Source organism: Rhinoraja longicauda, chromosome 5 (assembly GCF_053455715.1).
Source record: "Rhinoraja longicauda isolate Sanriku21f chromosome 5, sRhiLon1.1, whole genome shotgun sequence".
NCBI lineage: Eukaryota > Metazoa > Chordata > Chondrichthyes > Rajiformes > Arhynchobatidae > Rhinoraja > Rhinoraja longicauda.
Window position 1 is genome coordinate 25,844,636 of NC_135957.1, and position 16,775 is coordinate 25,861,410.

The following is a 16,775-nucleotide window of genomic DNA, read 5'->3' on the forward strand; positions in this document are numbered from 1 at the left end:
GGAAAGAAAACCAGTCCAACTTGCAAAGCCTCTTGCATTCTCTTGGCATTCAGTGGCGGGACTGCAAACGCGTGATTACTATGGAAGACATTAACCATTTTTAAGTCCTGGGGTTTAAACCAAACACCCCCAAAATCCAGGCTGGAGAGAGAGAGAGAGGGGAGCAAAGGTTGGTAGTGAAGGGCGGCCCGGGACTTACACCCACGAGGGACAGCGAGGCGGGAGGGGTGGGGGGTTGGAGAGGGTTGGCGGTACTTGCGCCAGCTACAGGCTAGAGAGCGGTGCGTGCAGTTCAGAGAGAGAGAGGGGGGAGAGAGAGAGAGAGAGAGAGAGACTATCCAGTGACCGATGCGCTCTGGCACCGCCGCCCCGCCTGAAGTTGAACATCCAGGGCACGGCGCGCCACATACAACTTGCTCCCGGCGTATTTTAGTTTGCGACACAGATAACGACCGGGAGGGAGGACGCGGGCTGAGAAAGGCAAGAGCGCAGCTTTGAGGGAGGCGAGATGAACGCACCGGCCGCTGACAGCTAACGAGTGGAGGTGAGCGCGACTTCATGAGAGGGGCAAGTGATCAAAGACTGGAGTGAGTGAGTGAGTGAGTGGAGTGACCGCCGGGCACACAGCGGCCAGAGACACCGCACTTATTAACCCCCCACCCTCCCCACCCAACGACAACAAAAACCTCCAAGACATTACTGCAATGAACAGACCAGGTTTGTGGAAGGCCAGCGTGGGACTGCTGTTCGGCTGTTGTGTGTTCCTGGGAAGCGCCGAGGGGAATTTTGCAGATCACCACGTCCACTCCAGCTTCATTTACCGGCGTTTACGGAACCACGAGAGGAGGGAGATCCAGAGGGAGATTCTGTCCATCCTGGGGTTGCCCCACCGCCCGAGGCCATTCTCGGTGGGCAAACACGGCTCGTCGGCGCCGCTCTTTATGCTGGATCTGTACAACGCCATGTCCAGCGAGCAAGAGGCGGAGCGGGGAGCGGCCAGGGGTGCCTTGCCCTACCGCGCCGCGCTCACCACACAGAGCCCATCGCTCGCCAGCCCGCATGACACCAACTTCCTCAACGACGCTGACATGGTCATGAGCTTCGTTAACCTAGGTAACCAGCTCCCTCCCTGCCCCGCCGTACGAACCAGCAGCCCGCGTTACCACTCGCGTTCCCGGCCGTGGTTACATTGGCAACATTTATTAACTCGGTTGTTTGCAGTACGGTGTGCAATGTTCTAATCAATGTCTCAGCTGGTGGTTACAAGTAATTGACCGTCTGTCTGACTGTCTGTCTGTCTGTCTAAATCTCTAACATCCATCCATCCATCCATCCATCCATCCATCCATCCATCCATCCGTCTCTCTCTCTCTGTCTGTCTGTCTCCGAGCCTATATCCAAATTCATCTGTCGAGAGCTAATATTCTACTTAATTTCCCGTCAAATCTTCGCTTTCTCCGAGGTGTGCGACCGTTTGCTGCTGCACACTTTTAAGTAGAATTCACATTCGTTTTCCGAAGAAGTTGTCCATTGCCTTGCAAAGAGCTCCTGTCACAGAGAGGAGGACAACTTTGAAAGGGCAGTGACTTCAAGTGAAAACAAATAACAATAGGTGTGAAGGAAGGTGGTTAGTTAGCACCTGCGCCATCGGTGAACACAACAAAAAACGCTTATGTCAAGGAAAAGGAACTGTCAGGTATTATCCTGAACGCCGGTCGTGCACATTGTTTAAACTTATAATTATTGTTAACATAAATTGATTTCTTTGCGATGAGGTTTTCTCACTCCAGTTAATAGAGCGATTGAGTGATGAATGCGGTGCCAGTTACGAAAAAAAAAGCCTTCAAAGTGTTTGCAAATCGTTGATAAACATAACGCGATGTCGGGTTTAATTTAAAAAGAACCGCGGTTTTGACACTCTTCTAACTCTTTCCAACATAACGGCAAGATCCGGCGTAAAAAAAGAGTTGAGAAGAAAATTCTGTCAGAGATTGGCGAACTGAAGGAGAATCCTTTCCTAATGCAGGAAGTATTTGCAGGCTGATGTTTACTCGCCAGTCGTAAATTGAGTTAGTGTGTATATACTTAAACAAAAACGTATTTGTCAGTAAAACCAATTGATGTAGTGAGGCTATGTTCCTTGTCAATGCGAGTTGTAGCAATAATAACAGGGATCAGACTTCCTCTGCAGATGTCAACAGATGAGGAAAGATGCATTATATACAAACAGGGTCAGCGCTTTCTTCGTTATCTCCAGGGAAGTTTTGTGAGCGAGGTCTTTGATTCTTGACAACACCAAATCTTCAGTCCCACATCTTCGCTCGCGTTCTCAACCCAATCAAAGACAGGTCGCCGCGGATTAGCTTAGCACAAGGTTAAAACCGTACCGTACATTTCATCCTAGGGAATAGGCGACTTAAGTAGTCCAAGAAGCCCAGAATACCAGACTTAATAAGAGTCTGCTTGTACAACCACTTAGTTTCGGAGCAAATCGCGCTGAAGTTATAGACTAACCTCATGCAGAATCCCAAATAAATGAGTATCTTCCCTTTAAATGTGTTTCAAGGATTTGGTTTACCATATCTTACGCCATTTCGCGCAACGGTATGGCTATTGGAGTTTGGTTGAGGAAAGAAAAAGCTTGATATCATCTGGTATTCTCTTTGAAAAGGCATCTTTAGATTAGTGCTCGGCTGTGCATTGCAAATTGCAGTGTATGTTATGTTATAGAAATAACTCGGCAAGAAGTCGCTATTTTCTGTGGCGATGCGGGTACTAGTATCTTGTCCAAGCAACCTACTTTAATTAGCCACTTCATTGCCACGATTTTTATACAGAGAACCGTCTCGCAAGCGGAGAGCGCCACCGATACAGGTTTGTTTGGATTCCGCTGGCATGGTGTGTGCTTTTGACTCCCAAGCCTACCAGCCGTGTCGTTATATCCAATTTAGTGGGTTTAGAAAACATACTCTTTCATAACCTGGGCTAAAGCGTGTTATGTTGGTCTAAATTAAAACAGTTCGCAAGGTGTCAATTACCAACAACGCGAATAAAGATTCCCCTGGAGAATTCGAGGCAATCTGCCTGTTTCAATCCCTTCTAATTATTTCCCATGAATTCGCCAGCGCTGCCAGCAAAGGCGGAGGCTATGTGAAGTGAAGTTTAATTTTGTTGCCATCCATTTCCCCCGAAGCTAAAAGAACTTTTGTACTTCAGCGAGTTAAGGGCCGTCTACATTCCTTAGTGTCACTCATTATAATCAGAGTAGCCGATTCTACAAAGACAAATCGATGAATAGCATTTACTTGTAAGAATTGATAATACCCCCTTAAGTATCAAAGCTTCTCCGGCGATTCCTAATTTTCGCTGAAATCACTGACAAGTCTGTAATTACTCGAGAGTTTTGAAATATAACATGTTGCCCGGGTTACTTGAAAACCAAGCTTCACGGTAACAAGGCATAAACTGGATTGACTTCCAGTTTACTAATAGCAGTATTAAGAAATTTAATTTTAAACGTGGTTAAATTGACTTTTGGGCGGAGTGTGGGCATTCTTTGAAAATGTACGGGAGATGCATATCTGGTTTCATCACTGGAGGCGTAGAATAATGAAACACACGAAGGCTTGTTTCGGCACCAGCTGGAAAGGTAAATGGCAACAATTTAGAAAACAGGGCTGGTTCTGTAAATGAACGTGTTGCTATGATACTTGGCACCACAATTATTTACAGAATCAAACGAAACGCTTTCAATGTTGAAATAGCGTTGAAGCAGCTTATTCTATCCACATCATTGTTCGCGCAGTGCGAAATGCGTGCAGATTTTTTTTATAGTGGCCGAAGCAATCCCTTTACAGTAATGGAAATGACTGTTTGGGTCATATCAACGTCACTTCAAAATACACAAAGCCGGAGTAACTCAGCGGGTCAGGCAGCATATTTGGAGAAAAGGATTGGATGACGTTTCGGGTCCAGACCCTTCTTCAGACCCGAAGTCTCGACCCGAAACGTCACCTATTCCTTTTCCCCGGAGATGCTGTCTGACCGGCTGAGTTACTCCGGCTTTTTTGTGTCTAACTTCGGTGTAAACCAGCATCTGCAGTTCCTTCCTACACATTTCTTCAAAACTTTAGTGGTAGCAACATTGTCACCTGCTATTAAGTACTCAAGGGGACCTTTCGATAAAGAGGGCCCCTTTCATTCCGGTTTTTTCAAAGTATTTCTTAAACATTGAAAAATATATGTTTTCTCTGCCAGAGATCGCTTTAGTGTAGTTGTTGCTTGGATAAAATCCTTCACTGAAAAGATCTGCGTGATTATGAAATGTATGCAGCGGTGATTCTGTGCTGGCTTTGCTGGGAAATGCTGCGGCCGAATAGGGAGATTGTATTAAGTTACTAAAACTCGAAGGCCTTGCTGAATTTTCTCTACGGTCGCACAAGCGGTCGGTTGATTCCATTCAACCTTTTCCTGGAGGGAGTGTGCGGACACAGGGAGACGTGAACGGTCAGCGATGTGATTTAAACATTACAACGACAAAAAGACCCACATGGGGATGGACTCAGCACAGCGCCGAATAGTTGGCCATGTAACATTTGGTGAGGGAGGCACTTCATTCCACCAGGCCACCGGGTTGGGAGCCTACTTTAAAAGTAATCGCTGATGGCCATATTTCCCTGGTACATGAGACTTGGGATGTAAGCGGCAGAGGTGAATGCTTCAGCATCACCCCCGTGGAACAGAATCATCCCGCCTCCCCCCCGAACCCATAATTAAGGAGCTTCATATCGCATTCCTCGCAGGTCAAATGCCCGGTCACTCATCACAGTCCTCTACAAGGAAAGCTCCTGTCTCTTTCCCTCGGATCACAGCATCTCTGTTATTCCGGGGACCATCGGCGACTTGCCGCCCAGATCCCCTGATCTCCGCCGTCCTACTCCCCCCTGGCCGATACCCTGAGGCTGCCAACTCAAACTCCGAGCCCCACTCTCGGACTGATTGGTGAGGAATGCGCTCGCAGATCCCCGGCCATGACTCCGTGAATTTACTTTCCCGTATGGCCCACAGCAGGCTAGACAATTTTGTCCGGCCTTTGAGTGGGAATTGGAAGAGAGAGAGATATTAATAAGCCCTTTGGTTCCATTTAACAAGGCGTGAGGGTTGGTAGGTTAATTGGCCGGTGTCAATTGCCTCCTGTGTGTAGATGAGCAGTGGAATGGGGGGTGGGGGGAGAGTTGATGAGAATTTAGGAAGAATAAATGGGGATTAGAGCGGGATTAGTGTCATTGGGTGGTTGATGGTTGGCTTAGCCCAGAAGCTACATGGGACGGGACTTCAGATGCTGGTTTATACCGAAGATAGCACGAAAATGCTGGAGTGACTGAGCGGGTCAGGTGGGGTCTCTGGAGAAAAGAAATAGGTGACGTTACGTGTCGGAACCCTTCCTCAGACCATGTCCAGCATTTTGTGTCTAACTTCTACATCATTGACTCGATGATTTCCATGCTGGATTTCCTGAGCAAAATACGAGCGCTGGAGTAACTCAGCGGGTGAGGCAGCATCTTTGGAGAACATTTTTTTAATTAATCAAAATAAAATTTATTCAGGATAAAAACATATGTCCAAAACCAGAAATGTGCAAAGTTCCTCCGGTATTCTCCGCGGTTCGCGCTAACATTGTTTAGCGTTCTATTTGGTAGTGTTTCCCCATCCATGATTATACCCGGCATCAACGCCACTCCTGTGGCCCTCTGGGGTGATATGCCTTCCCTGGTTTGAGGGGCGTCTCCAGCATATCTGCCCCCCCCCCCCCCAATGTGCAGCAGCGGAAGGAACCTAGATTGTGGCCCTCCACCAGAGACGAGAACAGGCACAGGCGATGTTTCGGGTGGGGACCCTTCTTCAGACTGATTGTAGTGAGAGGAAATAAAAACTGGAAAGGAGACCGGGGCGGGACGAAGCCTGGCAAGTGGTATGTGGTGCATTGCTGTGTTCGCTTCTCATTTCCTACGATCCCTTCCTTACACGCTCCCTGCCCCTGGATATCGAGGCAGGTGAAACCATACGCTAACTTGATCAGTCTGAAGAAGGGTCTCGACCCGAAACGTCACCCATTCCTTCTCTCCCGAGATGCTGCCCGACCTGCTGAGTTACTCCAGCACTTTGTGAATAAATACCTTCGATTTGTACCAGCATCTGCAGTTATTTTCTTACACAAGAGGAAATCCACTTTTCATTTCAGAAATATGTTTTTCCAATTATTGCTGTGGGCAATCACGCACGCGGTCCCCAAAAGTACCACACATTTCTAATTAGAAGCCTTGCAACTGGGATAAATAATATTTCTAAATAATATGATTACCATAAAACATTCCATTGGCAGCCAACTGCACGGAGAAATAGATTCAGTTCGTTATGATACCACATGTAAAATTTGAACCCCGTACAAACCGAAGTATCACTTTAGTTGGAGAAACGGGTCATAAACATTGGTTAAGTTGTACACCTTTTACTTGAAGTGGGTCGAACAACGCGCACATTCTAAGATGATGCGCACTGGCGAAGAACCTACATCGAAAACCGATGTAAGGACCTTTGGATATGGGAGTGGGTGGTGGTGAGGGGCGGAGCGGGGATGGGGGTGGGGGAGAGGGGGTTAAATCTTGCTTGAGGAGCGGATCCAACAGCCTGATTACCCTGCACGCTACTGTAACGCGACTGTTCATCTCCGGATAGCTGAGTCCATGCGTGGATTTTTAAAAAAGTGCTGGAAACAGCCCATGCAAAGAAAAGCAGCTGATGTGTCAGGCATGGGACCTTTATCAAAACGACGAAAGAGCAAACAGAAGATAGTTTTATATAGCAGAGAAGGTGGGGGATGGATAGGTAGAACAAAGGGAATATCTCTGATAGGGTGAGACCAGATGACAAGGTGGCTGTTAAATGGAGACACAAGAAAGCAGATGATGGAATCAGAGCAAAACATTACGCGCTGGAGGAACTCAGCTTAGAGGGAGGAGATGAAACAGGCAGAGTTTCGGGTGGGGATTTGAAACCAGCACCAACCCGCTGTCTGAAGAAAAGTCCCGTCCTGAAACACTGCCTGTCCATTCCCTGCTCGCCAAATGCTGCCTGACTTGCCGAGTTCATCCGGCATTAGGCAGCAGTTGAAATCAGATTAAATGTCTTTGCCTGTGTAACGTGTTGCTTGTGGTAAAGCTGTGGGACATGGCAGACAGGCTAGTCGACACGAAAACTTGTTGCTAACTGGTTTTCCTTCTTGCCCAGTTCTGACATGGGGTCCCTGGGCTGAAAGGCTGACAGTTTCTCTCTCCACAGATGGTGCTGAACGTGTGGACGTTTCCACCATTGTCTGTTTTTGTTTCAGATAACGAGCATCTGCAGGTTTGTTGATTTTGATTTAATTCCATGTATGATCTGATCTGTAATCCTTAAAGGACCAGGACAAAAAGTTACCCGAAAATGGAATGTGAGAAATCCTCACCCCTCACAGCTCGCCAGAAATCCCACGGTTTGCTGGCAATTTCCTTTCACCCCCCCCCCATTCACCCCCCCCCCCCTCCCCCGCAGGATTCACCTGTGACCAAGGGCTAGTGATGTACCAGTCTCAGCTTGAAATCTCCCTCAACAGCCTGTCTCTGTTTACTGCGTTGGAAAATGCAACAGACAGTTAGGAGAGCCACTGCCTCATGACTGCAGAAACTCCTCTTTGATGCTGCCCTCAAGTGCTGTCTGTGTGGAGTTTGCACGTTCTCCCCATGACCGCGAAGGTTTCACCCGGGTGCTACGGTTTCCCCACACATCCCAAAAGGCATGCCGGTTTGGTAGGCTAATTGGCTGCTGTCAATTGCCTCAGTGAGAAGCTGAGTGGTAGAATAGTCATAGAGTTATAAAGCATTCAGCTCAGGAGTCTCTGCTTTCATTTCAGAGTCCAACATTCTCATGTTGTATTACAAAGGTGACTCTCTCAGAAGGTGGGATGGGTCATAGAGTGATACAGTGTGGAAACAGGCTCTTCGGCTCAACTTGGATATACCGGCCAACAGGTCCCAGCTACACTAGTCCCACCTGCCCGCGTTTGGTCCATGTCCCTCCAAACCTGTCCTATCTATGTACCTGCCTAACTGTTTCTTAAATGTTGGGATAGTCCCTGCCTCAACTCCATCCTCCAGAAGCTTGTTCCAGAATCTGGGGGAGCTGATGAGAAAGGGGGAGAATAAAAATGGGCCGAGTGTAGGAATAGTGTAAATGGGTTAGCATGGATTTGTTGGGCTGAAGGGCCTTTTACCATGCTGTCTGCCTCACCGTCACCATCCAGAGCTTGCTAATCTAATTTAAGTGAGAACCTTGGGCCAGTTGTGAGGGTGCCTTGGGTCTGCCCGATGTGGGAAAACTGTTGTTCCCTGCACTGAGTTTGCTGTGGGGAGTCTCCATATCCTGTCTCATACCCATCATTCATAGATATCTCTAATGATACAAAGCAAGACATCATGCTGTGGGAAATCAGTGGGGAAGCACAACAGCACATTTTTCTGTCCATTGTTTTGGGAGGATCACAATGGTTTCAATTTTCCTTTATTAAAATGACAAAGAGGAATTTAAGAAAAATGCCCGTTAGTATTCCGTCAAAACAAGTTCACTACCATAACATTGAGGCTATTGAATAAATATGTGAAAAATATCTGTTTAGATCTTTTATGCCTCATGCAATACGGTCATAGTCATTTCACTGTGTTGGTTTGAATTTAGATCAATGTCATGAGGTATAGAAAAGAAAGATTTAGTTTTGGATTTCAAAATCATTTTTCAATCGGTGTTGTACTTTTCCCTGGAAGGTAGCCATGTTAGTAATGTAGGGACCTGGTGATCTACATCTGTATCAAATCGCAGGAACAGCTCTGTGATAGCGACCAGTTTAGGGATGATGTTTGACCAGACTCTGGGGGGAATTCCTCAGCTCTTTTTCAAAGCAGTGGTGTGGAATCTTTTCAGTCCACCCAAGAAGGTAGATGGCACTTTTCTTTTATCTCACGTGTGAAGGATGGGACTATGTTGCGCTAGAATCATAGAATCATACAGCGTTGTAAAAGGCCCTGTAGTTCAACTTGCTCACGCCGACCAACATGCCTCATTTACAGTCTTCTTCTTCCTGCGAATGGCATGCACAGCCTAAAGTTGTAGGTCAAGGGTAGACATTCAGGCCAGTGGAGGAGGGAGGGGGGAGGGAGAGGAGGGAAAGGGGGGAGGGGAAGGGGGGAAGGGGGGTGCTGCACCAATGCAGGAGAGGTTTGGTCCCAATGGGGCCACTTGGTCCAGTATTCCTTTAAACTTGTCCTATCCATGTGCCTGTCCAAACGTTTTTTAAATGTTGTGATAGTACCTGCCTCAACTACCTCCTCTGGCAGCCCATTCCATTCATCCACCACCCTTTGTCTAAAAATGTTGCCCTTCAGGTTCCTATTAAATCTTTTTCCCCTCACCTTAAACCTATGTCCTCCTGTTCTTGATTCCCCTACTCTGGGCAAAAGTCTCTGTGCATTTACTCTATCTATTCCTGTCATGATCTTATACACCTCTATCGGATCACCCCTCATCCTCCTGCAATCCTAGAAATAAAGTCCTAGCTTCATCAACCTCTCCCTATATCCCAGGCCCTCAAATCCCAGCAACATCCTCGTGGATCTTCCCTGCACCCTTTCCAGCTGAGCAACGTCTTTCCTTTTACATGGTGACCAAAACTGAACACTATATTGTAAATGCGGCCTCGCCAATGTCTTGTACAACTGTAACATGAACCAATGTTTTGTACAACTGCAACAGCCATTTGTTTCAAGAGATGCACAAGCAGTGACTTCCCGTTGTCGTTGAGCTGCTAGTCATGGGCATGCACAGGTATTTACAATCAATCACTTTCGGAGAGGCTTGTTAAACACATGCATGTGCTCAGGTGCATAGCCCCTTGACTTGGGTCTTGATTATTGTGATGACTTGCTGCACCCTCCGCTGCATGCACATCATTTGCTCCAGGGACCTCCATTCCTAATCTGACCTCTCCCTTCACATCCATCTAGGGACCCCAGCAGCTCTTCCAGGTGAGACAGAGGTTGACATTGCACTGCCTCTAACCTCAGCCGCTGCATTCGGCGCTCCCAACGTGGCTTCCTTCACAATGAAGAGACCAAGCGTGGACTCGACGATCGTTTCACTGTCAATGTGCACTCAGTCCACCTAGGCCTGCTGGATCTCCCGCTTGCTAAACATTTTAATTCCCCTTCCCATTCCCACACTGACCTTCCTGTTCTGATCCTCCTCCACTGCCAGAATGAGGCCACATGCAAACTGGAGGAATGGCACCTCATATTCTGCTTGGGTAGCTTAGAGCCCAATGATATGAAGGTAGACAATAGACAATAGACAATAGGTGCAGGAGGAGGCCATTCGGCCCTTCGAGCCTGCACCACCATTCAATGTGATCATGGCTGATCATTCTCAATCAGGACCCCGTTCCTGCCTTCTCCCCATACCCCCTGACTCTGCTTTCCTTATGAGCTCTATCTAGCTCTCTCTCGAATGCATTCAGAGAATTGGCCTCCACTGCCTTCTGAGGCAGAGAATTCCACAGATTCACAACTCTCTAACTGAAAAAGTATTTCCTCATCTCAGTTCTAAATGGCCTACCCCTTATTCTTAAACTGTGGCCCCTTGTTCTGGACTCCCCCAACTTTGGGAACATGTTTTCTGCCTCTAACGTGTCAGAAATGCTGGAGTAACTCAGCAGGTCAGGCAGCATCTCAGGAGAGGAATGGGTGACATTTTGGGTCGAGACCTTTCTTCAGACTGAGTGCAATACCTCACACTCGCTGGGAATAAACTCCATCTGCCATTTCATTGCCCAGTTCTGTAGCTGATCTCTATCCTGCTGTATTCTTTGACGGCCTTCCTCACAGTCTGTGACCCCAGCAATCTTAGTGTGACCTGCAAACTCACTAACTAACCCGTCTCCGTTTTTGTCCATGTCATTTATACACCGATCAGCCAAAACATTATGATCACTGACAGGTGAAGTGAAGAACATTGGTTATCTTGTTACAATGGCACCTGTCAAGGGGTGGGATATATTAGGCAGCAAGTGAACAGTCAGTTCTTGAAGTTGATGTGTTGGATGCAGGAGAAATGGGCAGGAGTAAAGACCTGAGTGACTTTGACGAGGGCCAAATTGTTATGGCCAGACGACTGGGTCTGAGCATCTCTGAAATGGCAAGGCTTGTGGGGTGCTCCCGGACAACAGTGGTGAGTATAAGAAAATAACTGCAGATGCTGGTACAAATCGATTTATTCACAAAATGCTGGAGTAACTCAGCAGGTCAGGCTGCCTGACCTGCTGAGTTACTCCAGCATTTTGTGAATAAATCAACAGTGGTGAGTACCTACCGACAGTGGTCCGAGGAGGGACAAACCCACAAACTGGCGACAGGGTGTTTGGCGCCCAAGGCTGATCGATGCACGAGGGCAATGAAGGCTATCCCGTTTGTTCCGAACCGACAGAAGGTCTACTGTGGCACAAATCACAGAACATTTTAATGGTGGTCACAGAGGGTATGTGTCACAATACACACTGCATCACATCCTGCTGCGTATGGGGCTGCATATGGAGGACCAACAGCATATTGGGCGGGTGGTCATAATGTTTTGGCTCATCAGGTCACAATGTTTAGGGTCATGGGTGTATATATGATAAACAGCAGCGGTCCCACCACAGATCCCTGTAGAACTCCACTGGTCACGGAGCTCCAGCCTGAATATTGTTCCTTCACCACCACCTTCCATCAGTTCCAAATCCATTCAACCAAGTCACTATTAATCCTGTGAACATGGTTGAGGTTCATCAAACTTGCATAGTTTTCTCTGGAGCATTGGAGGCTGAGGAGCAACCTGATAGAAGTTTATAAAATGATGAGAGGTAAGGATAGGGTAGATAATCAGACCCTTTCTCCCAGGTGGAAATGCCAAATACTATAGGGCATAGCTTTAAGGTCAGAGTGGGAACGTTTAACGGTGATGTGTGGGTCAGGTTTTTACACAGAGTGTTGGGTGCTTGGAATTCACCACTCGGAGTGGCAGTGGAGGCAGATACGACATTCGCGGTTAAGAGGCTTTTAGATAGCCACATGAATATGCAGCGAATGGAGAGATATGGAAATGGAGTTTAATATAACGTCATGGTGGGCACAGATATTGTAGGCAGAGGGGCCTGCTCCTGTGCTGTAGTGTTCTACATTCTAAGTTCATGAACAAAACTGCTAGTGGTCCAGGAGATGTTTCAGGTGCTTGGATGTGTTTTGGGATGTGTGTCCTGGGGGGAGGGGGGCGGGAAGATTCTTGTGATAAACCGCAGGATTGTAACTTTTTCAGGATGGGTAGCTTGGATCTTGCCATGTAACGTGGGAGCTGGCGTGGGTGAATATCCTGGCCTGCTGATGCCAGAGCAAAGAGATATGCCATCAGCATGGGAGACAAGTGCAAGAGAGGAGGGGGTAGGCTGGTGCTATGGATGATTTACCCTTCACCCAGCTACACTAGTGGCCACAATCTAAGGACTTGGAGGTATGGAGATTGGAGACAAGCAAATTGGAGTAACAGCACCTCATATTTCATTTGGGCAGCTTAAAACCCAGCGGTATGAATATTGATTTCTCCAATTTCAAGCAACCCCTGAATTCCCTCTCTCTCTTTGCCCCTCCCCCACCCTAGTCATCCTGATGGTTCCACTGTTTGCATACATATATCCCTTTGTTATCACCTCTTCTACAGACCATTGAGGGCTCCACCTATCTTTGGTCATTGGTGCCGGCTCAGATTTGTTTTGAACCTTTTCATACCTCTAGTTTCCCTCTTCCCTGACTCTCAGGCTGAAGAAGGGTCTCGACCCGAAAGGTCACCTTTTATTTTTCTCCAGAGAAGCTGCCTGACCCGCTGAGTTACTCCAGCATTTTGTGTCTGACCTGGAGATAGGACTTTTCCAAATAACAACAACTTTTCAATGCTGAAATTCAAACCCGCTGGAATAACCGTACAGGTTTCCCTCTGCCTCGCAGAGAAGATTTGCAAATAGCATACATGCATTTAAGTTTAGAAACCTATGAGTGAGGAAGGGTTTCTGACAGGGTGAGATGAATGGAGATGGAGGTGGCAGGTCCAGGGCCTACACACTAGTGGAGGCCCCTTGGGCTGAACGACCTGGATTCAACATACATGGCAAGATATGGTTTTCTAAAGACCTTCAATTATTACACCAAAGGAAACATATTTTGGTAACAAAAGCATTTAAGTTAAATGATAAATGTTGTTTATAAATTTGAAGAAAAGAATAACAGGTATAAGATGCTAAACAAGATTAAACATTTAAACCAATTCTCACCAACGTAAATCCTTAAATTATTGTGCAAATGTTGCCAGCTTTTAAAAATGTAAATAAAAATTTAACTGTTTCCCAACTAATACTACAAAATAACAGGTTGAGTGCATCTGAGACTGTTGGTATCTATCAGTTGGGCAGCTTTCCCTTTGATAAGAGAAGAGGAAGTCATGCCAAGCAAGAAGAAAACCCTCCGGAGGAACTCATCGAGCTGAGCAGCATCCACAGAGGGGGAAGGAATTGTCAACGTTTTGGGTCAAGACCTTGCATCAGGGGTGAGAGTGGAGAGGAAAGACATAGAGGGCGCTTATAAAGTTCCAAAGTATCCCCGCGTCAGGTCCCTCTTTGCTCTTCCCCCCCCTTCCCTTCAGTCACTGAGTTCATTCAAAACTGGAGATATGGAGATGAAACCTGAGATCAGTGGATTTCTGGCTATTTAAGGAATGAAGAGATGTAGATGGGTGCAGAGAAATGGCCCTGAGTTAGTCAGCCTTAATCTTGGTAAAGGCAGCGCAGGCTCGAAGAGCTGGATGCTGACTCCTCCTATTTCAGTCTGTACAGTTACCTCACGGTGGGAAAATAGACACAAAAAGCTGGAGTAACTCAGTGAGTCAGGCAGCATCTCTGGAGAAAAGACATAGGTGATGTTTCGGGTCGAGACCCTTCTTCAGACTGAGAGCCAGGGGAAAGGGAAACAAGAGATACAAAGAACAAATGAATGAAAGGTATGTAAAAGGATAAATTAAAGCCAGCAACAATGACCAAGGAAAGGTGAAGCCCACAATGGTCCATTGTTGGCTGTGGAGAAGGTGATAACCAGTGATACAAACAATGAAACTAAGCAGGATGACAATGAAACTAGTACGATGACTAAGGTGGGGAAGGTTCGGAGAGAAAGAGAATGCAAGGTATTTGTCGAGGACTTGGGAAATGAAGGAGCGATAGGGAACTGGGGCAGAGGAGGAGTCAATGTGAGAGGGAAGATTAGCCATGATCGCACGGAATGGCAGGTCAGGCCTGAGGGGCCAAGTGGCCTGTTTCCCGTGTTCTTCTCTATCTGCCCAGAATGTATGTTCCTGAAGCTGGAACATACTTCAGGTATGTTTCCAGCAGCTTCCAAACCTTTACAGAGTTAAGTGAAGATTTCCATAGGTGCTGGGCGTTGGTCGTGGATAGAGCTGTAATGCAGCTGCAATGCAGCTGCCTGCAGCCTGAGCCGCCACTTGCAGTGAGTCCTGTGCAGTCAATACCTTGCCACTGCGGCAAGCCTGTCTCCCGGGTTGGATGTAGTTGAGTTTAGTTTAGAGGTACAGTGTGGAAACAGACCAGTTCTATCCTGGACACGAGGGACAATTTACAGAAGCCAATTAATCTACAAACTTGCACGTCTTTGGAATATGGTGGGGGGGGGGAAACCAGAGCACCTGGAGAAAACCAATGTGGTCACAGGGAGAACGTACAAACTCCGTACAGACAGCACCTGTCGTCAGAACGGGGGTGTAGAACTGTAGAATGGGAGGGGAAGATGGTACAAGAATGAGCCACTCACTCACACTACACAGGCAGTGGGGAATTGCTCTGTTAGCAATAATAAGTGCTGGTCATGATAAATCCTTCTGGTCAATGCATGTAATGCACAACGGCGCCACTCTTGTGCGTTTGCGTATTTCAAATACACGCCATTCTTCCTTCCAAATAGGTGAACGGTACTGGCTTTCGATACTAGATCAGTGCTTGGTCAGGCAGACAGCAACTGGGCTCCCTCAGTCTGACAGCAGGCGGCTGGGATAGTGGGGCAGAGAGGGATCGACTGTCGAGTTTGGATGTACAAACGACTGCGGAGCCAAGATGCTTCTAGTGCGGCTCGACTGAACTTAGTGGCCTCTTCATGTGCAGCCACCCCCCCCCCCCCCCCTCTCCCCCTGCAGGCCAGAAACAAGCCCCGGGTTTGATTGCAGTTCCACCACTAACTTCGCTGATCTCAGCTGGAGCAGCAGAATGGACACTACAAGTGACCTCGAGTGCCCCTGGTTTAGGAGGAGTACATGTGCAGCAGCCTTCTGCTGCTACCCTGAAAGCTCTTATGAAACTGCACGTCTGCCTATAGCTTCAGGAGAAAACAAATCACAAATTATGCTGTTTAAAAACAGGTGAGCCACGTCTCACAAAAACATCAGGGTTAATCTTCCAAATGAAGAATTCCAACATTTGGAGGTTTCATTAAAAAAAAAATTAAATAGCAATACTGAAAGTGAAGCTTTCAAAGGCCCATTGCATTTTCCCATTTTGCAATTGGTTTATTTTTCTTGCTTTTTAATTGACCCAGGACTTCTTACAAGTCCTTGAAGGTTACAAAAAAAACAATATTTTTTTACGAGCATCATGCATGGAAACCCTGACACTTGCTGCTGTAGATGAATGGAGCGAGGAGCCCACAAGCAGATAAGACAGGCAAAGGAGAATAATGGTGAACGAGGGAGTACGTTTTATGCTGTAATCTAACCTCAGGTACAGATGAAGGTAATAAACCATTCAGTCCTTGTCATTGAAATTTATGATGCCATCTATACCCCTTGGTTCGATTACAGCTTTGTAACTGACTCTAGTGAACTCTTTATTTTCTATTGATAAGATGTTTTAAAAATCAGAAACTCTCGTCCATTTGGACATCTCTCATGTTGATCTGTTTAGCAAAATATTTTAGCAAAGTTTTTCTTTAAAAACCTGCTGTTCGCACTAGTTTTGAACTCTGATGATTATTGTGGGGGGGGGGGGATATCTCCCTTAATTTACTTTGGTTAACGTCACACTAGCCAAGCAATGGTGACCTTCCCTGACTGATTGATCTGGGCTATTCTTATCAGACGACCATCTGACCTGCTGGTAATTGCACTTAATTATTTCCTGTTGTAAATTAAAGAAAATGGGCAGTGGGGGTTGGGGAAGAGGGGACGGAGGGGGTGTGTTTTGTGATTTTTTTTTTAAAGAGCTTATGTTATCGAATCCCACAGGTACCAATTCTTGACAATGTCAGTATCAAATTTCTCAAACAGCAGCAAATACTTTGCAGTCCTCTCAAAAAGCTAGTCGGGTTTCCAGGACAAATATATTTTTTCTTTGTGGCAGTATTCAAGAGAGAAAAAAAATCTACTAAATAGTAACAGATGTGAAGGTAATTTAGTAATGATGGGAAATATGTGCACTGGCCTAATCATCAATCCTAACAAAAGACCAAGTTGAGCTCTATTCAACCTTGGTAATGTTTGATAGGGGCAATCACAATATTCTGTACGTAATCAGAGAGAGAGAGAGAGAGAGAGAGAGAGAGAGAGAGAGAGAG

General features: G+C 46.7%; 1 protein-coding gene across 2 annotated transcripts in view; it reads left to right on the forward strand.

The window, feature by feature from the left end:
- Window positions 1-341: 341 nt before the first annotated feature.
- Window positions 342-16,775, forward strand: part of bmp5 (bone morphogenetic protein 5) — a 121,029-nt gene continuing 104,595 nt past the window's right edge. For both annotated transcript variants that reach the window (XM_078399169.1, XM_078399171.1), the window contains exon 1: window positions 342-1,113. In XM_078399169.1, the coding sequence (XP_078255295.1) occupies window positions 705-1,113 (409 nt within the window). In that variant the 5' untranslated portion in view covers window positions 342-704. The remainder of the gene's footprint in view (window positions 1,114-16,775) is intronic.